The following is a 17,172-nucleotide window of genomic DNA, read 5'->3' on the forward strand; positions in this document are numbered from 1 at the left end:
AGCGAGCTGTACTAAGGAGCTGCGCGAGGCATTTGCCAATGAATATTTTACCCCGGTCTAACGGGAGGTTTCAAGAAGCCGGTGTGACCATCATTACTGTCTCCCTCTCCCTCCTTGTGCCTTCATGTTTCCTCAACCCTGCCAGCCCCCAATCTATTATCCCTGACCCCCACATTCAGTACATACCAAAGATCAAAGCCTGACAAGACCCCCGAAGAGCACTCTCACTCTTTCCACAGTCCTTTAACTATGTTCAGGTGCTCAGACTGAGGGTACCTGTGCTCCTGTGTGTGCTCCTGTGTGTGTGTGTATGTGTGTGTGTGTGTGTGTGTTTTATGCAGTCCTGGATCATAACTGAATTACCACAAAGATGCACAACAATTACAGAAAGTAAGAACCACCTCTTGTCTTTCTTTTTTCTCTTTCAATGTTCCCTCTTTCATTCTACTTATCCACTTCTGCTTTATATACTGAGCAGGTTTGACTCTGTCATTTTATTTATGGTCGCTTTCAGGAAGGGGCGTTCGCTACAATAAATCTGTCAGCTCTTGCAAACGCACGGTCACAAGCTATAGAAAAAAAAAAATTCCCTTATTCACTGTGTCTCGGTGTGCAAGTGCTTGTGTCCTGCCAGTTTCCCTATTAGTTTATCCTTAATTCACGAAGGTCCATTCAATCTGCTTTTTTGGCTGAAAGTTAAAACGGAATTTGTGAGCACACAGTTTACAACTTTGGGATCTGATTATTGAGCTCAATTTATGAAGTCCTAAGTATATTAGGCTAAAATGGATGTGGTGGGACTCGACCTCAGTTGACTCTCACAAAACTAATTGAGCCTTGACATGATTGAGATTCAGCTACTGATATACACATGATTTGAAAGAAACAATATTTAAGTTTATAATTTTTGACCTTGTAAAATCCTCAAACAATAAAACAACAGTCTACAAATGGCGCCTCCTCAATGAAATTACAATTTCTCGCCAAGTGCATGGCGCCAAAGAGGTTTCTAGCTTTGAATTTACTTCTGGGATGGGCGGCCCGTTGAACATGCGCAGTAGAGTTTCGCCTCTGACTTCCCACACACTTTAAATAGCAATGTAATAATTTTTTCTCAGTCTGATGTTCATTATTGATGTAGTTTGGAGCGCCAGGCTTTACAGGCGTCTCTTTAATAATGGCGCCCTCTGTCGTGCTGGTGGCCCTGTGAGGCTGCACTGCAGCGACACTTCAACCTGAACGCAACCAAAAAACAACTAATGCTAATACTGATGTTAAGCAGGTATAAGGGTAAACATGTTCATCATCTGAATGTTTTAGTGTGCTAACATTTAGTGAAAAGCACATTTATGTTGCTGATGCTGATCCCTGCATTTTCCTGGTGTCAAGCAGTCCTGAGAAAGCATGCTTAGGCTAGGTGTTGCTAATGCTAAACGCTAATTGGGTGAGGGTGATGGTGATTCACTAATTCTGCCGGAAAACTTCAAATTGTGATCCGATCGTGATTAAAGTTGGTCAAATTCATCCTCTGGGTAATCCATCCCAAAGTTGTCGAGGTGTTTCACCGAAAGTGCCAACCTCCTGGTGGCGCCAGAATAACAGTGAGGGGATCATGAAAGTCATCAACCGTCATCATCTGGAAACTATTAATAACTGTACCAAATTTTACAGCAATGCATCCTTCAGCTTTTGAGTTATTTTTCTCCGGAAGACAATGCCTTCCCTGGAGCCACTCTGCTGCACACCTTGAATATTTAATTAGTAGGCCAATGCTTTGAAATGACTCAGTTATATAAAACCGCAGTTATACAACACAAGCGTTTAAATGCTGTGTCATTTCACTGTAACACTTGGCAGTCAGAGACCTAGAAAACTGACTTGCAGTTTGCTTTTTCGAAAACTCCAAACTCGACTTGGATTTGCCCCAAACAGGCTGGTTTCAATTGACAAAAGTGATTCCCTTTTTTTTAATGACCACTGCATCAAATGAAAATATTACAGCACTTTCAATAAGCTAAAAGAAACACAAGACCGAGACTTGCTCTCCCTGGTCCACTTCATTGTAGCCCTGGAAATCACATCAGTCTGTTTGCATGACATGTCAGCTGTCTCTGATTTCAGCCTGCTCCGATCATGATGTGACGAGAGAACCGGAGGGACATTGAATTTGATTTATATAACAGGAGGTGGATTTAAATCTAAGACTGTGTGTGTGCGTGTGTGTTCATCCCTAATGTACTGAGTGACCCTAAGGCTTCAGAGTCCCACACCTGTTAGCTGCCATTAACCAGGTTGTCCTCCTCTACCTACATCAGTGCACCCTTTAACCCGATGTCTTTATACCTCCCACAATTTGTCTGTTTTTCATCGCTCCCCCATCCCTTCATCTGTGCGGCTGCTGCACTTGAACAGCAAACCGAGCCAAACAACAACAACAGCCTGGTCGCAGGCGAAGACCCCCCAGGACACGATCATAATCAGGCCCCACTGGCCAGCGTTTGACCCCCATGGGCCTGCCTCTCTAACTGGGCTGAAATAACAAATCCACCCGCATTGCTGACCCTCCTGTCATGAATGTCCAAATATCTCTGAGCCCCGATAAGCATCTCTGAGCTCCAGAGTCATATGGGAGAGAAGAGGACGACTGGTGTGAGGAGGTGTCTGGAACGCATACAGACGCTTAAAAAAAACGTGGCTTTAATTATTGAGACACTAAAACCAGACTGTTGTTTTTGGCTTAAGGCCTCAAATTACTCACGGATTATTGCCCTATTAATGTCTGCGTTTGATCTAAGTTTTGGCACAGAAACAACATTTAGGGTCATGTATGTCACTTAAACCTGGGGCTATCCAAATACTCTGAAGAACAGTTTTCAAAAGTCAGGTACTATTGGATAGAGAAGCAGCACATATTGTGTTTTAAATTTAGTTCAAAAGATTAAAATACAGTGAAGAGGAGAGACATCCCGAGAATAAATGGATTTGGGAAATACTGTTTTGACATAATATCTTGTACAATATATCAGCAAACGAGCTAACTTGAACAATGTGTTGAATGTTAAAGGTCCAGGTTTACCTTTATTTTGAATTAATGTAATTACTGCATAGAAAGCAGATGTGTCACGCCGGGTTGCAGCAGTATCAGTTCTAAGGTAAACTTTGGAATGAAAATTGATGGTTATCATACCGCACATATAATAAAGAGTTTGTTCAACTAAAAGAAACCCTTCTGTTTTGAATCCTTTAAGGGTCATTTTAACTGATAACAATTTTAAAAAATGCTATCTTTAAATTTGATTACTGTTCGTTATGTCTCCTTGTATGGAGGGAGTTGTAGAGAGGGTCAGTAACCATCACTGTACAAAAATAAGTGTACAAAAAGAACAACTACTATAAACTATTCAGTTTCTAGTGAGAAGGCAACCAGATTAACTCATAAACAAAAGATGGAAAAGGCTGAACATCACTGCTGGATAATTCAGACAATATTATCATGTGTGTGTTATTAACACAATTTCATTTTTAAAAATCTAAGGGTTGTCAAGAATATGGTGATACTGAGACACCCTGAACTGCAACTTTACATTTCTTCAGGTTAACTTTCCACTTTTTCTGTTGTCACAATGTTGTGTTTATGCTCCCCTCAGATTTAGGCAAAAAAAAAAACAAAACCTATATTTAGGGTCAGGAAAACCACAAACATGGCTGAAAAGTGTCCCGAGGTCGCCCTAAAAAATATCCAGTGGTGAAATATCCAATGCTGAAACACAGTCTTGAACTGCTTGGCAGCCATGTTGTTGATTACTCCACCATCACTCCTTCACCCCCCCTCCCAATATGAAAGTCAGATCATGAACATGGAATATGAATGTGATATGACACGTTTTGTAGAAACGTCAACATACTATGAAGCCTTTGACACATAAAAGTGTGAACGTGGTTTGCAAAAACCTTGACTGCCAAAATTCTGATGAGTGACCCCTCACTTTCATGAAGCCATTGTCATTGTTGACATAAAGAAACAGTGATCAGCGCAGCTTTTTAAGCTACTGGAGCAGAATACCTAGTCATGTCTCTCTATCAAAGTCTGTCGTGTTGCTGGGTGCCATTTGATCTTAACACAGTTAAAAAAAGACATGTGAACGAAATCAGCTCCAAATAGAAATCTGTTTTCTAGCCAGATCACAACAAACTCCTCAGTGTTGTTACCCTGTCTCATTACTTTCATTACTTAGCCTGCCTAACAGAGCAGGACCGAGAGATATAAGGTTTCCTTTGTTCCTGCTGTCTGCAGACTGTTTATTAGCACAGATTGTTTAGACGGCTTTTTTAGACTCCTAATGGTTCCCCTGTCCACTGCAGTCTGTTGTTTGTTGGTGTCCATCAGTGATCAGGTGTTTGTTTGTTTCTGTTTGATTCGAACTGCGAAACAATTTCACTATAGCTGTAAAATGAACGTTGAACAGGAGCAGTATAAGGGCTTTCTTCCGTTAATGCAATTACCTATTACACAGTACATGTTTAAGCAGCGAGGCTTCACTGCAAAATACAGTATGGTGGCACTGTTGAGAAACTCTTTCAATAAAGCGATGATCAGCTGTCCATGAGCAGTGACCACCTAATTTACTGTGCTGCATGTTTCTAATTATCCGTAGACGGAAACAGGCATCATAAGACACCACTTACGCAGTCCAGATGCATCAGTATGTACAGTCATCCATCTACAGAGAGGCGGTTGTGGTGTAAGCATTTTTGAATCGACAGTCAGCCACGACTCCTCCAGTAAGAGGAAGTGAAATGTTTTCGCATTTTTGGAACACCGCGTACCTTTAGTCGGAGCCATAAACTCTCATAAAGTCATTTCCACGGGGGCAACTGCGTCTTTAAAAACAAAACACAGTGTTTACATGAGACTGGGATTTGCGTCATGCGCCCCGCTGTGTGGACGTTTTAATTATCCTACCACAAGTTTAATCACAATAACATAAATCAGGCGTTTATTTGCAAGAGAAGATAAATAAAATAACGCATTACCACATTAGTAAACACTACATTACTTTTTGAAATATACATCATTTGCAATTTAGTCACATTTTGCGAGGCAGGGCTGCTCAAGGAAACACACATGGGGAAGCTTACCCTATATATAAATACTCCATGTGTTAAAGTCTGGCATTCCAACAGTTGTACACATAAGTAAAAGGTCCAGTCCGTGGGATTTAGCTGGGAGGGCCCAGCAAAGAGGCCCTCTCCAGAGCCGGTGTTTGGTTTGTCAGTTCTGGGCTGCTGTAGAAACACTGAGCACAGTTACATGACCACAATAGTCCGATAATCTGGAATAACGTGTTTACATGCACTTTGGTAATGAAATAAAAGCTGGTTTGCATGATTTCCTCAAGTAGTTGGATTTCTTTCCCGAACATGATGTAAGCTGGAGAACTGTTCTTTTTCCAAGCATCCTGTCAACATGACGTCATGTCATGGTCTCTCTGCCAGTCAGGGCTCCTCCTTCTGTGAGATTTATTAGGTTCACAAAGCATGCCAAAAAAAAAAATGCTCTTCCCTTATTCACGTTACGCATGTAAACAGAAAATGCAACCGCGTCCTCTCGGGTAACGGTACACATATGCAGCAAATAAAATTGAATAAATGGTGAAACAAATAGGTTTGTTTATCGGATTTCTAATGATTGGATAACAGCTTTAATCCAATAGAGCATATCACATTATGCTGTTTACATGACCGCTTGATTAATTGGTTAACTCCATCAATAATACAATGATCAGTTTATTACTGTGCATGTATACGTGCACTTTGTGATAAAATATGGCGGACTCTGCAACAGCCCCTCTGTCGAAATACAGAGCCCCCTTTAAGGTAGCGAAGACACAGAGATTTCTTACTTTTTGCCTAAAAATATTATTATTGTATACTAAATTCAAATTAGCATGCAGCATGCTTGTGCCGAGATCTAGCAGTTGCAGGCGATTGACTGTTTCAAGTCTTGCAGTTATGTAGTCATTGTATGTATGTGTAATGTTTAAAGAGCTTTTTATTAAGTTTAACATCCTTAAAATAGTTTTTTTGAAATGATACTCTGCAAAACAACTCAGACACATGTCTTGGAGTGAAAGCACTGGAAAGTGGTACAGTAGATGTATGAACTGAAAATACTCAAAATTGTACTTTAGCACAGTACCGGAGTAAAGACAGTCCAAAACACGGAGTCTCTCTCTTTTTCAGGCCAATGTGTTTTACAGTTATTGGACAGCGACTGTGATATACAGGTGGTGTGATTGGTCAGTACAGTAAATCTCAGTCCTGAACTGAGATTAGAGCGACTACACCGTCCTACACGAGTACGCAGGAGAGCAGCTGCACCACAGCAATGATTCACCATTTGTCCTTCAGATGCTCCGACTCCCACCAGCACCACACACACTAACTCACACACACACACACACACACACACACACACACACACACACACACACACACACACACATCATGACATCACACATCTTCCAGTGTGCTCTGTGAAGCAGTTAATGCTGCATCAGGACCAGAGCTGATGAAAAATGGATGTGCAAAAAAAGAGAGGGAGGCGGAAAGAGAGGGTGAGCAGGTTCATGTACACGAGGGAGGGAATGAGGCGCACTATGAATAACAAGGTTTTTTTTCTTGAAAGCTTACTTCACACAGCCCTGAATTAAACACCTTACGGGGTCCTGAGATGCTGAAAACCTGACAATTTAGGAAGAAATTATCTGCCTGTTCTCACCAGAAAAACTGATGATGGCGAGTTGTTGGTTGAATGTTTATGTGACCACTTGTCACGAATAACTGGTCTTTCTTATGAACAGAGGTAACCTGCTGTAAAACCTCTTAAATGCCAATTGCAAAGGTAACGTCAAGGGTAAACTTCAAGAGAAATTTCTTCTTATCAAGTTGGTTTTGGTTTTGGCTACATGTCAATAAAGGTAATGATCAAGTTCCTGAAGCTGTTCAGTAACAGCTTCTAAAAACACCAGAAGAACAACTAATTGTAGATTTTGGTACAACATTAACAGAAAGACATTTGCTTTCTTTTTGTTCTTTTGACAGATGTCAGATCCTACAGAGGCGACTTCTCAGACTGTTTACTGATGCAGTTTCACTTGGTTATAAATGCAACACCCTGAAAAAAACCCCACAGTTTTTTCTTTCTAAAGCAAAGGGTGCCGGATAAGAAAAGGCTCACAGAGGTAAACTTGGAGGCATCATTTTGGGAGCATAAACTTTGGACATCTGGCTCACAACATCAGATTAGGACAGCGCCATTTTGTTTCGGCAGCTGCAAGAAGTAATGTCAAACAAAATGGATACAACCAGGTGCATTTCCACTCTTGTTCTCACAGAGACAGAGCACAAGCTAACAGGTGAGTCCAAAGATAAAGCGGTGAATCATGGAGCTAAAAGGGAAGAGGCGATATGGGCGTGCGAGTCCTCAGAGGCTCGTGACGTAACGGAGGAGAGGGAGGTTTATTTTGAGCAGAGTGTCGCAGCGAGGAGCCGGCAGAGACTTCGACATGAGGCATTACTTTTTAATTCGCAGGCAGAGTCTCACAGTTTTATGGTAAAAATTCATACCACATCAGTTCTAACCTAAAGTGAGTTCTTTGTCTTCACCTTTTCACCTTTGTCTGAAATCAGCCAGCAGCCCAGTGTTTCACACACAGACGACGGGTCAAATGGGAGTAATTGATCTCTAAACTGTTTAGAGGATTCTCTGTGAGAGACAAGTAAAGCAGTTATACAGTAATCCGATTGTGTGCATGATCACATCTAATCATAGAGATACAATTTATACTAATTTATTCAAGAGGCTGCAGCATGGGGGAGGTAATAATTCGCCGCTCTGGGCAAATATCAAGTAATGATTTAATTCTGATGACCTTCTCCTTTCAGCTACCTCAACTGGTGAAGCAGTAAAGATGGGCACTATAATCGGGACGCTGATGTGGCAGAGTCTTCCAATCAGAATGATTGATTGGAACAGAGAAGCTGCAAGAATCCCGATGGGGCCATACATTCAATAACACATCATTGCGGGACACAGGAGAATCCCTCTTCACACCTTCACCAGCAGCACAGACGGGGAGAAACACTGAGCGCCCTGGATGTTCCCGTGCTCATGTTTGTGCAGCTAATGTGAATGGAACATTCAACCATTCAAATCGAATTTAAGGCCATTTTCCAATTTGGGCTTACTCGGTCCTAAACTATGCCCCAGCGCGAGCATGGCACATCAACAAACACGTCAATGTTGGAAACAATTCGCCACCTTTCTCTTTCGTCTGCTTCAAGAGTACAACAGCTTCTGTCCGTCTGTCCGTCTGTCTGCGTGTGTGCCTGGGCTGTCATCTTAAATGAGGTTGTGACATCTCAGCTGTATCAGCTCCCACGTAGTGCTTTGCTTGTGACAACAAAATGAAGTAAAAATAAGTGTCTTAAACAGATTGTTACTGTTTGCAGATGACAGATGATCACAGATGGAGACGTCCAACTTCCCCTCATAAATTAGCAACTGCAAACTAGAATATTAACCATAAATTTTAAAGACTGAGGCAGATATTTTTCACTTTTTCATCGATTGGATGAAATGAGCAGTACATTAATTTTTGAAAATAAATTTGCCACACACTCACACACACACACACACACACACACACTGCTGAGACATCTTTTCCATTTTTTGAGAAGAAAGTCAAACTAATGGGATTTGTTCTGGTGTAGATGATTGATGACAGCTTTCATTGAGGTAAAACATGTTTTTGTCTACTTAGAGTCAACTGAGAGCATTTAATGAAAAAGATGAGTCAACAATTAAATGGCTAAGTGAAGCTCGTAAGACTTCAGAGGCACCGTGACATTGCAAATCATGCGAGACATTATGTAACATTGTGATGTTGATGCCATTATCGGGATTTTTATATTGTCCGGTGGACTCATTATTAGATCAAACTATTGGAGTGAAGTCTAATTTGTAAGGGCTGAGAGTGGAGAGGAACAAAAGAGCTCTGGGTTTTTTTTTTGAGTCCTCAAACACATCCCCCATTTTTGTCAGTAATGGAGCTGGCAGTGAATCTGAGAGATGGAAGACAGCGAGCTGCCTGAGAGTCTAATTTGCAGAAGGCCACTTCATGTTTTTCTTCAACAAAATTAAGAAAACATAATCATACATTTGATTTAATCTTTTAGAAAAATACTCATCATGGAAAGTTCAAGTATCCAATTGTGTAATTATCAATTATCACCCTATATTATACCATATGGATATTTGATGCTTCACCTGAGGGGAGCTGCTCTGACTGTATTTTAATTCATGGAGCCTCGCGCTGCACTTGAACGCGATCTAACAAGCTCAGTCAGCCAAAAACAAACGATGGTCCCGATACTTTGCCGACCGACGTTGTTCCAAAAACCACTTAATCCTCCGGTTTACCAGAACAAAAATAATTTGAAGAAAGTAAGGCAGTAATAGTAGCAGTAGCTGTCAAACGGGAGTAAAAACAACAACGTTTAGAGTTTTAGAAGCAGAAGGTTGCATAAAATGGACACATTCAACAAGTTCAACCTCAAATTTGTATCTAAAACAGGACTTGAGAAAACAACTTATTTGACTGTTTAAGTTTCATTTTCTTTTTCCTTTTTCTCCAAACCTTTAATGTATAATGAATCACAGTGGGCAGAGATTTACAGTAAATGATTGGAAGAGAGAAAAATAACCTTATCATTCCTGTTTCCTCTCTCAGTACGCACACAGACTGGGTTTTGTTAGCCTCCTCTGTTTGCCAGTGGGAAACTACATCAGGCCTGCGTTGTTTCCATCTGTTTTTATGACATTTTTTATGTCCATGTATAAAACAAACCTCGATTTGTTGTCTGTCCTTGCATAAATGTCACTTCACTTAAAATAACCATTCGAATAACCATCGTCACTTGACTTTCAGCTCTAACACGGCTGATTGAATTACATTGATAGGAACCCATGGACCTCACCGTAAACATGTGCTGTTTCCATAACGGAAAATAAACTCACCTTTGTCTGGTGAGTGAAAGTAAATAAGTGGATTAATCTCTAATATTTTTCATGTAACGACGCTGTCTGAGTCTGAGATGATGTTCAGTGTGTAACCGGCTGAAAGTAAACAAAGCAGTTAAGAGCAGGTGCAAAGCGAGTCAGATCTTATTTCAGTTTTCATAGACTTCAGGTTCCCATACCTCCACCTTCAACACACACTCACAAACACTGAGTTTGCTCTTTTTTTTCTTCATCACTCATCCTCTGTCATCAGTGTCCTTTTAAAATCAGGCAGGAGGGAGGACTCAGGGAGACAATCGGCTGATTCATCTGCCTTTATGTCACCCTGGCAGGTCCCCCGTTAACTCTCTCTCTCTTACCCAAACTTTTTTTTCCCCCCTCTCTGGGCTCCACACCCGTCCCCTCTTCCCCCTGCCCACCCAAAATGCTGCTCCGCCCCCCTCCCCATGTTGGTTCCTTCCTCTTGTTTTGGGCCGGTGCACACGGGGGCCCCCGGCTTGTCCCCGTCCCGGCCCATCCTCAATGGATCCTCTGTTTGACCCTTTCCGCCTCCACCCCCTCCCCCCCTCCCTCCCTCCCCCCCTTCCCCTGTTTCTCTCTCTCTCTGCTAAACAGGATAATCAGAGCCGCAGCAGCGTCTGATCAGCTGCAGCTCATTATACAGGAACGCACCAGCCTTAATCAGCGCACATTATATTGCATAACATGATGTCTGATCATTGGAGTCATCTGCCACCGCTGCAGTGATGGAAGGAGCCGACATGTGATGCAGATCTAAAGTTTACGTGCCGTGTTCACTTTTGTTCCTTTGTCGGTCGGTGTAGACGTGAGCAGCGATGGAATGTAACCAAGTACATTTACTCAAGTGCGGTACTTAAGTACAATTTTGAGGTACTTGTCCTTTACATGAATATTTTAATTGTCTCCTATTTTATACACATTTTGGAGGAAAATATTTTACTTCTTACTCTGTTCAATTTATTTGATAACTTTAGCCATGGTCGCATATTGTTAAATTCATTTATTGTATCTTCAAATCGACACAACAAACAACAACAAAAAAAACAAGGATTCTAATAATAATAATAATAATAATAATAATAATAATAATAATAATAATAATAATAATAATAATAATAAAGCTGAATATCAGATCTAACACATGACATAATCTACTTTTACTTGTGCTCGAGTACATGTTATATCAGATACTGATATTTACTCCTCATCTGGAAAGCAATATAGAAAGCTATTCTTTAGAGAGGGAGGTGAAATGAGAAATGAAGAAAAAAAGAGGCAAGAAGCCTTCTTACTAGACACTGACCAATGATTTTTAAGCACCAATATCGATATTGATTATTAGCCATTAAGGAGACCATTAAACCAGTATCTGTAACCAATTATTAACCACCAAAATTATCATTATAACTTCATTTGACTCCAGTGTTTTTGTTACTTTATACTTCCCCTCCACTGCATTTGTTGGATAACTTTAGCTACTAATGACATTGCAGATTCACACTGTCCAGTGCTGATAGGCTGTTTACTTGTGACGTGTGACCAGTCAGATAGTGTGCTGGGCAGGACACTGAGTGAGAGCACGTAGTGGTGACTGCAGACAGAGACAGGACGCTGCATCAGAGCATCACAGAGGTGTTGTCCTCGCGGCGGCAGCCCTGTCACGTCTTCAGCTCTGTCAATGAAGCCAAAAAGACCCAAAAAATACACTGAAAAAAGGGGGGTGTTTTATTTAATTAGTCTTTCATATCAGGACACGGAAAAAAACAAAAGCAAACTAAAACTCAAAAGTTGCATAAATCACATTTTTGCTATCTCCAGTCTTTTAACATTTCTCCCTGCTGCAGCTGCAAACAGCACACTGAGACCAAAGGTTCAACCAAACATGTCACCGAAAGCTTTCCTCATGTTAAAGGTGCACAACGTCATTTTTGGGAAGACATTTTCAATCAGACAAGAATTATCTTCACAGATTCATTGATTTTCATAATAAAGCAAACTAAATGATCAAACTTTCTTTGTCTTCATGACTGAATAAATGAACTGACCTTTAAGGACGACGCATGCTGTTTTACTTTGTTATATGTGGCGGACCCTGCCACCTTTCTGGCTTCAGACAGTGTTCTGGGGACCTTATTTTGCTCTGAGAACAGCTTTATATTTCTTATTTCTTAGTTTATATTATTATCAAAATTCTTGGTTTGAATTTCTTCTCTAAAACTACAGAGCGCCCCTTCAGGCCTTATTCCAAATGTAGAAGTTTTTGTTTTTGTTTTTTTTTTTTACATTAAGATTTTTTTTTGGCTGTACATGCCTCTCCAGGCAAAATTCTGGGGGGTGTGCATGGCTGCCATGTCTGTCCCTTGTCCCTTACATCGGTTGTTGCACATTAGGAGTGCTCTTCTGCAAAACACCTGCAAACTAAAATAACACATAGCACGGTTTTCTGCATAGACCTGCATCTTTGCACCGCCCCCCCGACACTGAAGATCAGATAAACAGAGAGCGAAGCAACATTATGAAAAAAACATGGTCTCGCTTCCCAAATGGCAGGTAACTTCCCTCATCAACCATCACATGATAAATGTTTCTTATTGCGCAAGCTTTGCAGCTCTCTCTTTAATCTTCAAGTCAGGTTGAGAAAGATTTCCAAAACAGAGACACACAACTTGTGTGAACAAGGCGATGAACCCAGCAACCGGAGGAGCTTGTGAGAAAGAGATTTTAGAGATTATTTTGGAGGAGGAGCCAGCACGCTGTGGCAGCACTTATAAAATGTCTTGACATTAAGCCTGCTATCTGCCAATTATATCTCCAGAATAATCCATTAATGATTTAGTCTATAAAATGTGAAACATGCTCATCACAATTTCCTAAAGACTCTTCATGTGCTGTTATAAAGAGAAGAAAGCAGCACATGCTCCCATTTAAGAAGCTGGAACCAGCAAACATTTGAGATTTCTGCTTGAAAATGACCAAAATGACAAATCTATTATCAAGATAGTTGCCAATTAGCTTTTCCTTTGATTAACTAACTGATTCATCTGCCAATCATTTGCAGCTCTAGTTGACATACTATCTACTAATTTTATTGAAACAATCTAATAAACTCAACAAGAATCGTACATGAGTTGTGTAATTTATCAAAGTCATTGTTTTCCTCTCAGATAACTGTGGTTCACATCCAGAGAAAACTTGATAATGTGCTCTTCTCTGCCTCCCCTTCAGAAACAAAATGCTTTATGCCACAACCAGGGGCTTTATGCCACAACCCTCCCCTGCATTTACAGGTTTTGCCCTTTCGAAATGAGAATCTTTGTAACAGGGGAAAAAAAACAGAACATTTTGCTCACTTTTTGCAACAATCGCACAACTGGCTGGCTCAGATGAAGCGGCGGGACAATAAAGTTTATATCGCAAAACACAATAAAAACATCCAGGAGAAGATGATTGCTGTGAATTTCACCTGAGAGACTTTGAGAAGCTGTCTTGACATTTAAACATAAAAATATTTACTACCGAAAAGTGAGGTGATACCAGAACGTTTAAGTGGCATTTTAAGGGTGTTAGGCATGTTTTGATGATTCACAGCATGAAATTTTCATTCTGTCCCAGGCCTACTCAGATATTTGGGTACAAGTATTAATACCGCGATGTAAACATACTCCATTACAAGTAGAATTACTGCATTTAAAGTATTATTATAGCAAAAGACAAAAAATATAAAAGTACCTAAACTGCAGAAAAATGGCACCTGTCTGTGATATATTATTCCTTTATATATGACAATATTAGATGAATTGGGATGTATTAATGTGTGAGTTTGTAGGTAGAGACTGTAGGTAGGTTCATGACCAGAGAGAACTCTCTGATGCGCTGGGGGTGTTGTTTAGGCCCGAAAGCACAAAATGAAAACACTTCAGTATCATGTTTAATGACTCTGGTTTGACAACACCAGAGTCCATTTTCACAGTGTGTACTTGTACGTCTAACCTACATCGTCTCTTTGTGCTCACAGGTGACGCCACTTAAACCCCTCCTGACGCCTCTGGGTCTCATTATCTCATGTAAAACAGCTGTTTGTAGTTTTGAACAGTGGGGAGATGGTGGCTGATTTGTTGGCTGGCTGTATGAAATGTATTTGTGTTGGGGACCGTGACCTTGTTGGTTTCTCCACTGAGCTGCACCTGCTTATTTAAAAGGCATGAAGCGGTGTTGTTGTTGTTGGAACTGTGAATAAAATAGCATCAATCGTACCCTGATGCTGAGCTGGACTCGCCACTGGTCCATCATGGCTTGCCCCGTACCACCTGAGGAGAAGTCTTTTTATCCTCACTGAGAAAAGCCGCCTGCAGTTGTCGCATCTCATATTTCTACTCGTGGTAACCCTCTTAAATTATTGTGCTGTGGCTGCTGGTTTCCTGCTTTTGCTCATAAACTAGATTAGATTATGTCCAGCAACAGACAAACATTATGACTGTGGCTGGCATTAAAAGGATGCCAGCAGCAAAAAGGACCACCTACTTGCAGAGAGATGTCAGTAGTGGAAACTGTGTCTCACAGCCGTCACAGCTGGAAAATCACAAGGCTCACAGACAGGCAGCCGCACTGGCACCCGTGAAGCATTTCATATCACACAAATCAATGTGGCGGGAAGACACGAGCACAAATAATGCGGACTGATTTTGCGATGATACCTGCGATAACGGCGGAGACAGCTTAACAAAAACATCCAACCGCCGCGAAGGATGACGTCAGTGTTCTGGGAAATTAAAAAAACCCCAAAACTTCTGCACAAACACGCCAGCGTCTAAAAACAAGAAGTTCATGGGGAAACAAAAAACAAGGAGCTCTGATACAATCTTGACTGTTTAACTGTTCTCTGCTTTCTGTCTCACTTAACAACCCCCCACCCCCCCCCCTCGGTGTCACGTGACCTTTACTGCTGACCTCTCAGACTCCCAATATCTGACCTGTTGACCTCCAGCCCATAAACAAAAAAAAGTCAATAAATCCAATACATTATGGGCGGCGTGAACAGAGCAGGTGGCGACACATACGTAGTCATTAGAGGGTGCTTTCCAAATATTCAGTCACACAGTGCTGAGCAATTTACACCGAGGTGACAGTGCAGAGTCGGCAAGATCCCTCAGGAGGACGGCAGCCGGCCACAACGTGCTGCACGGACGAGGAGGTAAGGAAAGACAGGTTCACTCCTACAGGAGTTTATTCTCCTTGAGATTAAAAATGTAAAGAAAAACATCATGTATAATCTGGTGTTCTTTATCAAGCAGGTGGCACTTAACCGGGACAGGACAGACCTACAGGTTGGCACAGCCCCTCCAGATATGCTGACAGTGCGTTTAATCTACTATTCATTGACACAGGTCAAAGTGCTCAACTCGAAGGGTCAATTAAAAACCCCAACAATAATGAAATTACCTTATTAAATCTCGAGTGATGTGATTTGTATGTGTGAGATGAGTTAATCGAGAGTGAATTGCGGCTTTAATGATAATATGTGGTTTTGATAGGCTGCATATTATATCATATTCAGTTTATTCTGTTTTTTTATTCTTAAATTTAGAAGGGTTTTGTATATTCTATCGATATGCTGGCAGTCACACGATACATGTTATTATATTGGCTTTTTTAAATGACCAATATACTTTGAAAAAAACATATGTACATATCACACAGTCCCTTGCAGATGAGCAGCTTTGCTTTAAAATGCAAATATAAGGTTGTTACCTTTAATTTAGTGGGAAAATTTGACGAAATTACGTTTTATTTTATCTTATTTTATAAGATTTTTATATTTTATCCACACATTAAGAGCCACATGATGCACATCTTGACCTTTCTTTCTTTTTTTTTCCTTATTCTGACCTTGCACATCTGTCACAACTTTACTCTTCTTCCCTCAGCTTCGCATTAAAATGCAAATATTGTTTTGTTTTGTTTTTTCATCTTGAATTTAGTGGTGAAAGGAAATGATGAAATCAAAACCGTGAAAGTGCCACCACATGAGAACAATGTTATCATGCAATGATAAAATACTTCAACCAAACAGAACCCGAACTGTCAAGATGTATGAAAATTGTGGCTGTTTGTTGTTGTTGTTGTTGTAAATCCGGATCTGAGCTGCTGGCGTTTTATTACTGCGGGACTGCAGACAACTCGACCCATTACTCAGCAAAAACAAGAGAGAAAATCCCAGCACATGGAGCCTGAGCGCTGCAGCACGGCACTGATGCGCACAGTGACACAGTGACAGTGTGGAGGGGGAGGAGGAGGAGGAGGAGGAGGAGGAGGAGGGGACGACAGGTATGTTTGCAAACACACAGTTGAAGCGGGATCGTCACGTCTAACTTAATAAACGGGACAGCATGAACACACATGACGGAGACATCGCTCTCTACCTTGCTCTCCAGGACGCTGCCTCCCTCCTGGATCACGTTCACCTCCGCGCTCAGCTCCCCCGCGGAGGCTGAGGCTGAAGCCGACGCATCCTCCTGGCTCTTCCCGTCCTGCTGCACTGAGCCCTGCGCTCCCATGGCGAACCAGATCAGCCCCCCAAAAAAACCTCTTCAGTCTTCAAAAATAAAAAATAGAAACAAAAAACAAACACAGTCGTGAGCGGTTCTCCGACGCCAGCAGCTGCGGCAAAGGTTGCGGTGCGTTACGGCGGAGCGAGTATCCACAGCGGCCGAGTGACGAGCTGTTCACAGCGCAGCTCCGCCCCGGGGTGGCCTGGATCTGGTCTGGAGCGATTAAGTGCGAGGACCAGCAAACTCTTTCAGGACACCCCCTCCTCCCTCCTCCTCCTCCTCCTCCTCCCTCCTCCTCCACCTCCATCTCCCTCCCTCCTCCGGTATCACATGGGGGGCTCCGGTGCGCCGCGGCACGCCTTGCAGCAGCAGCATCATCACCATCAGACACGGTGCTGATGGAGAGGAGAGGATGAAGGTTAACAGATGAAAGATAAGGTTAAAGCATCGTTTACTCGCAGAAAGTAGACTTCCATCTTGGGAGATTGGTACGTTGAATTAGAGAACCTTTAAAGCACA

At 41.6% G+C, this 17,172-nt stretch overlaps 1 protein-coding gene across 1 annotated transcript in view; it reads right to left on the reverse strand.

The window, feature by feature from the left end:
* akap12b (A kinase (PRKA) anchor protein 12b) overlaps positions 1-16,874 on the reverse strand; it is a 46,770-nt gene extending 29,896 nt beyond the window's left edge. The window contains exon 1 of the mRNA XM_037086312.1: positions 16,525-16,874. Coding sequence (XP_036942207.1) covers positions 16,525-16,659 — 135 coding nt within the window. The 5' untranslated portion in view covers positions 16,660-16,874. The remainder of the gene's footprint in view (positions 1-16,524) is intronic.
* Between the last annotated feature and the right edge of the window lie 298 nt (positions 16,875-17,172).

This window comes from Acanthopagrus latus, chromosome 22 (genome assembly GCF_904848185.1).
Source record: "Acanthopagrus latus isolate v.2019 chromosome 22, fAcaLat1.1, whole genome shotgun sequence".
NCBI classification, from domain to species: Eukaryota; Metazoa; Chordata; class Actinopteri; order Spariformes; family Sparidae; genus Acanthopagrus; species Acanthopagrus latus.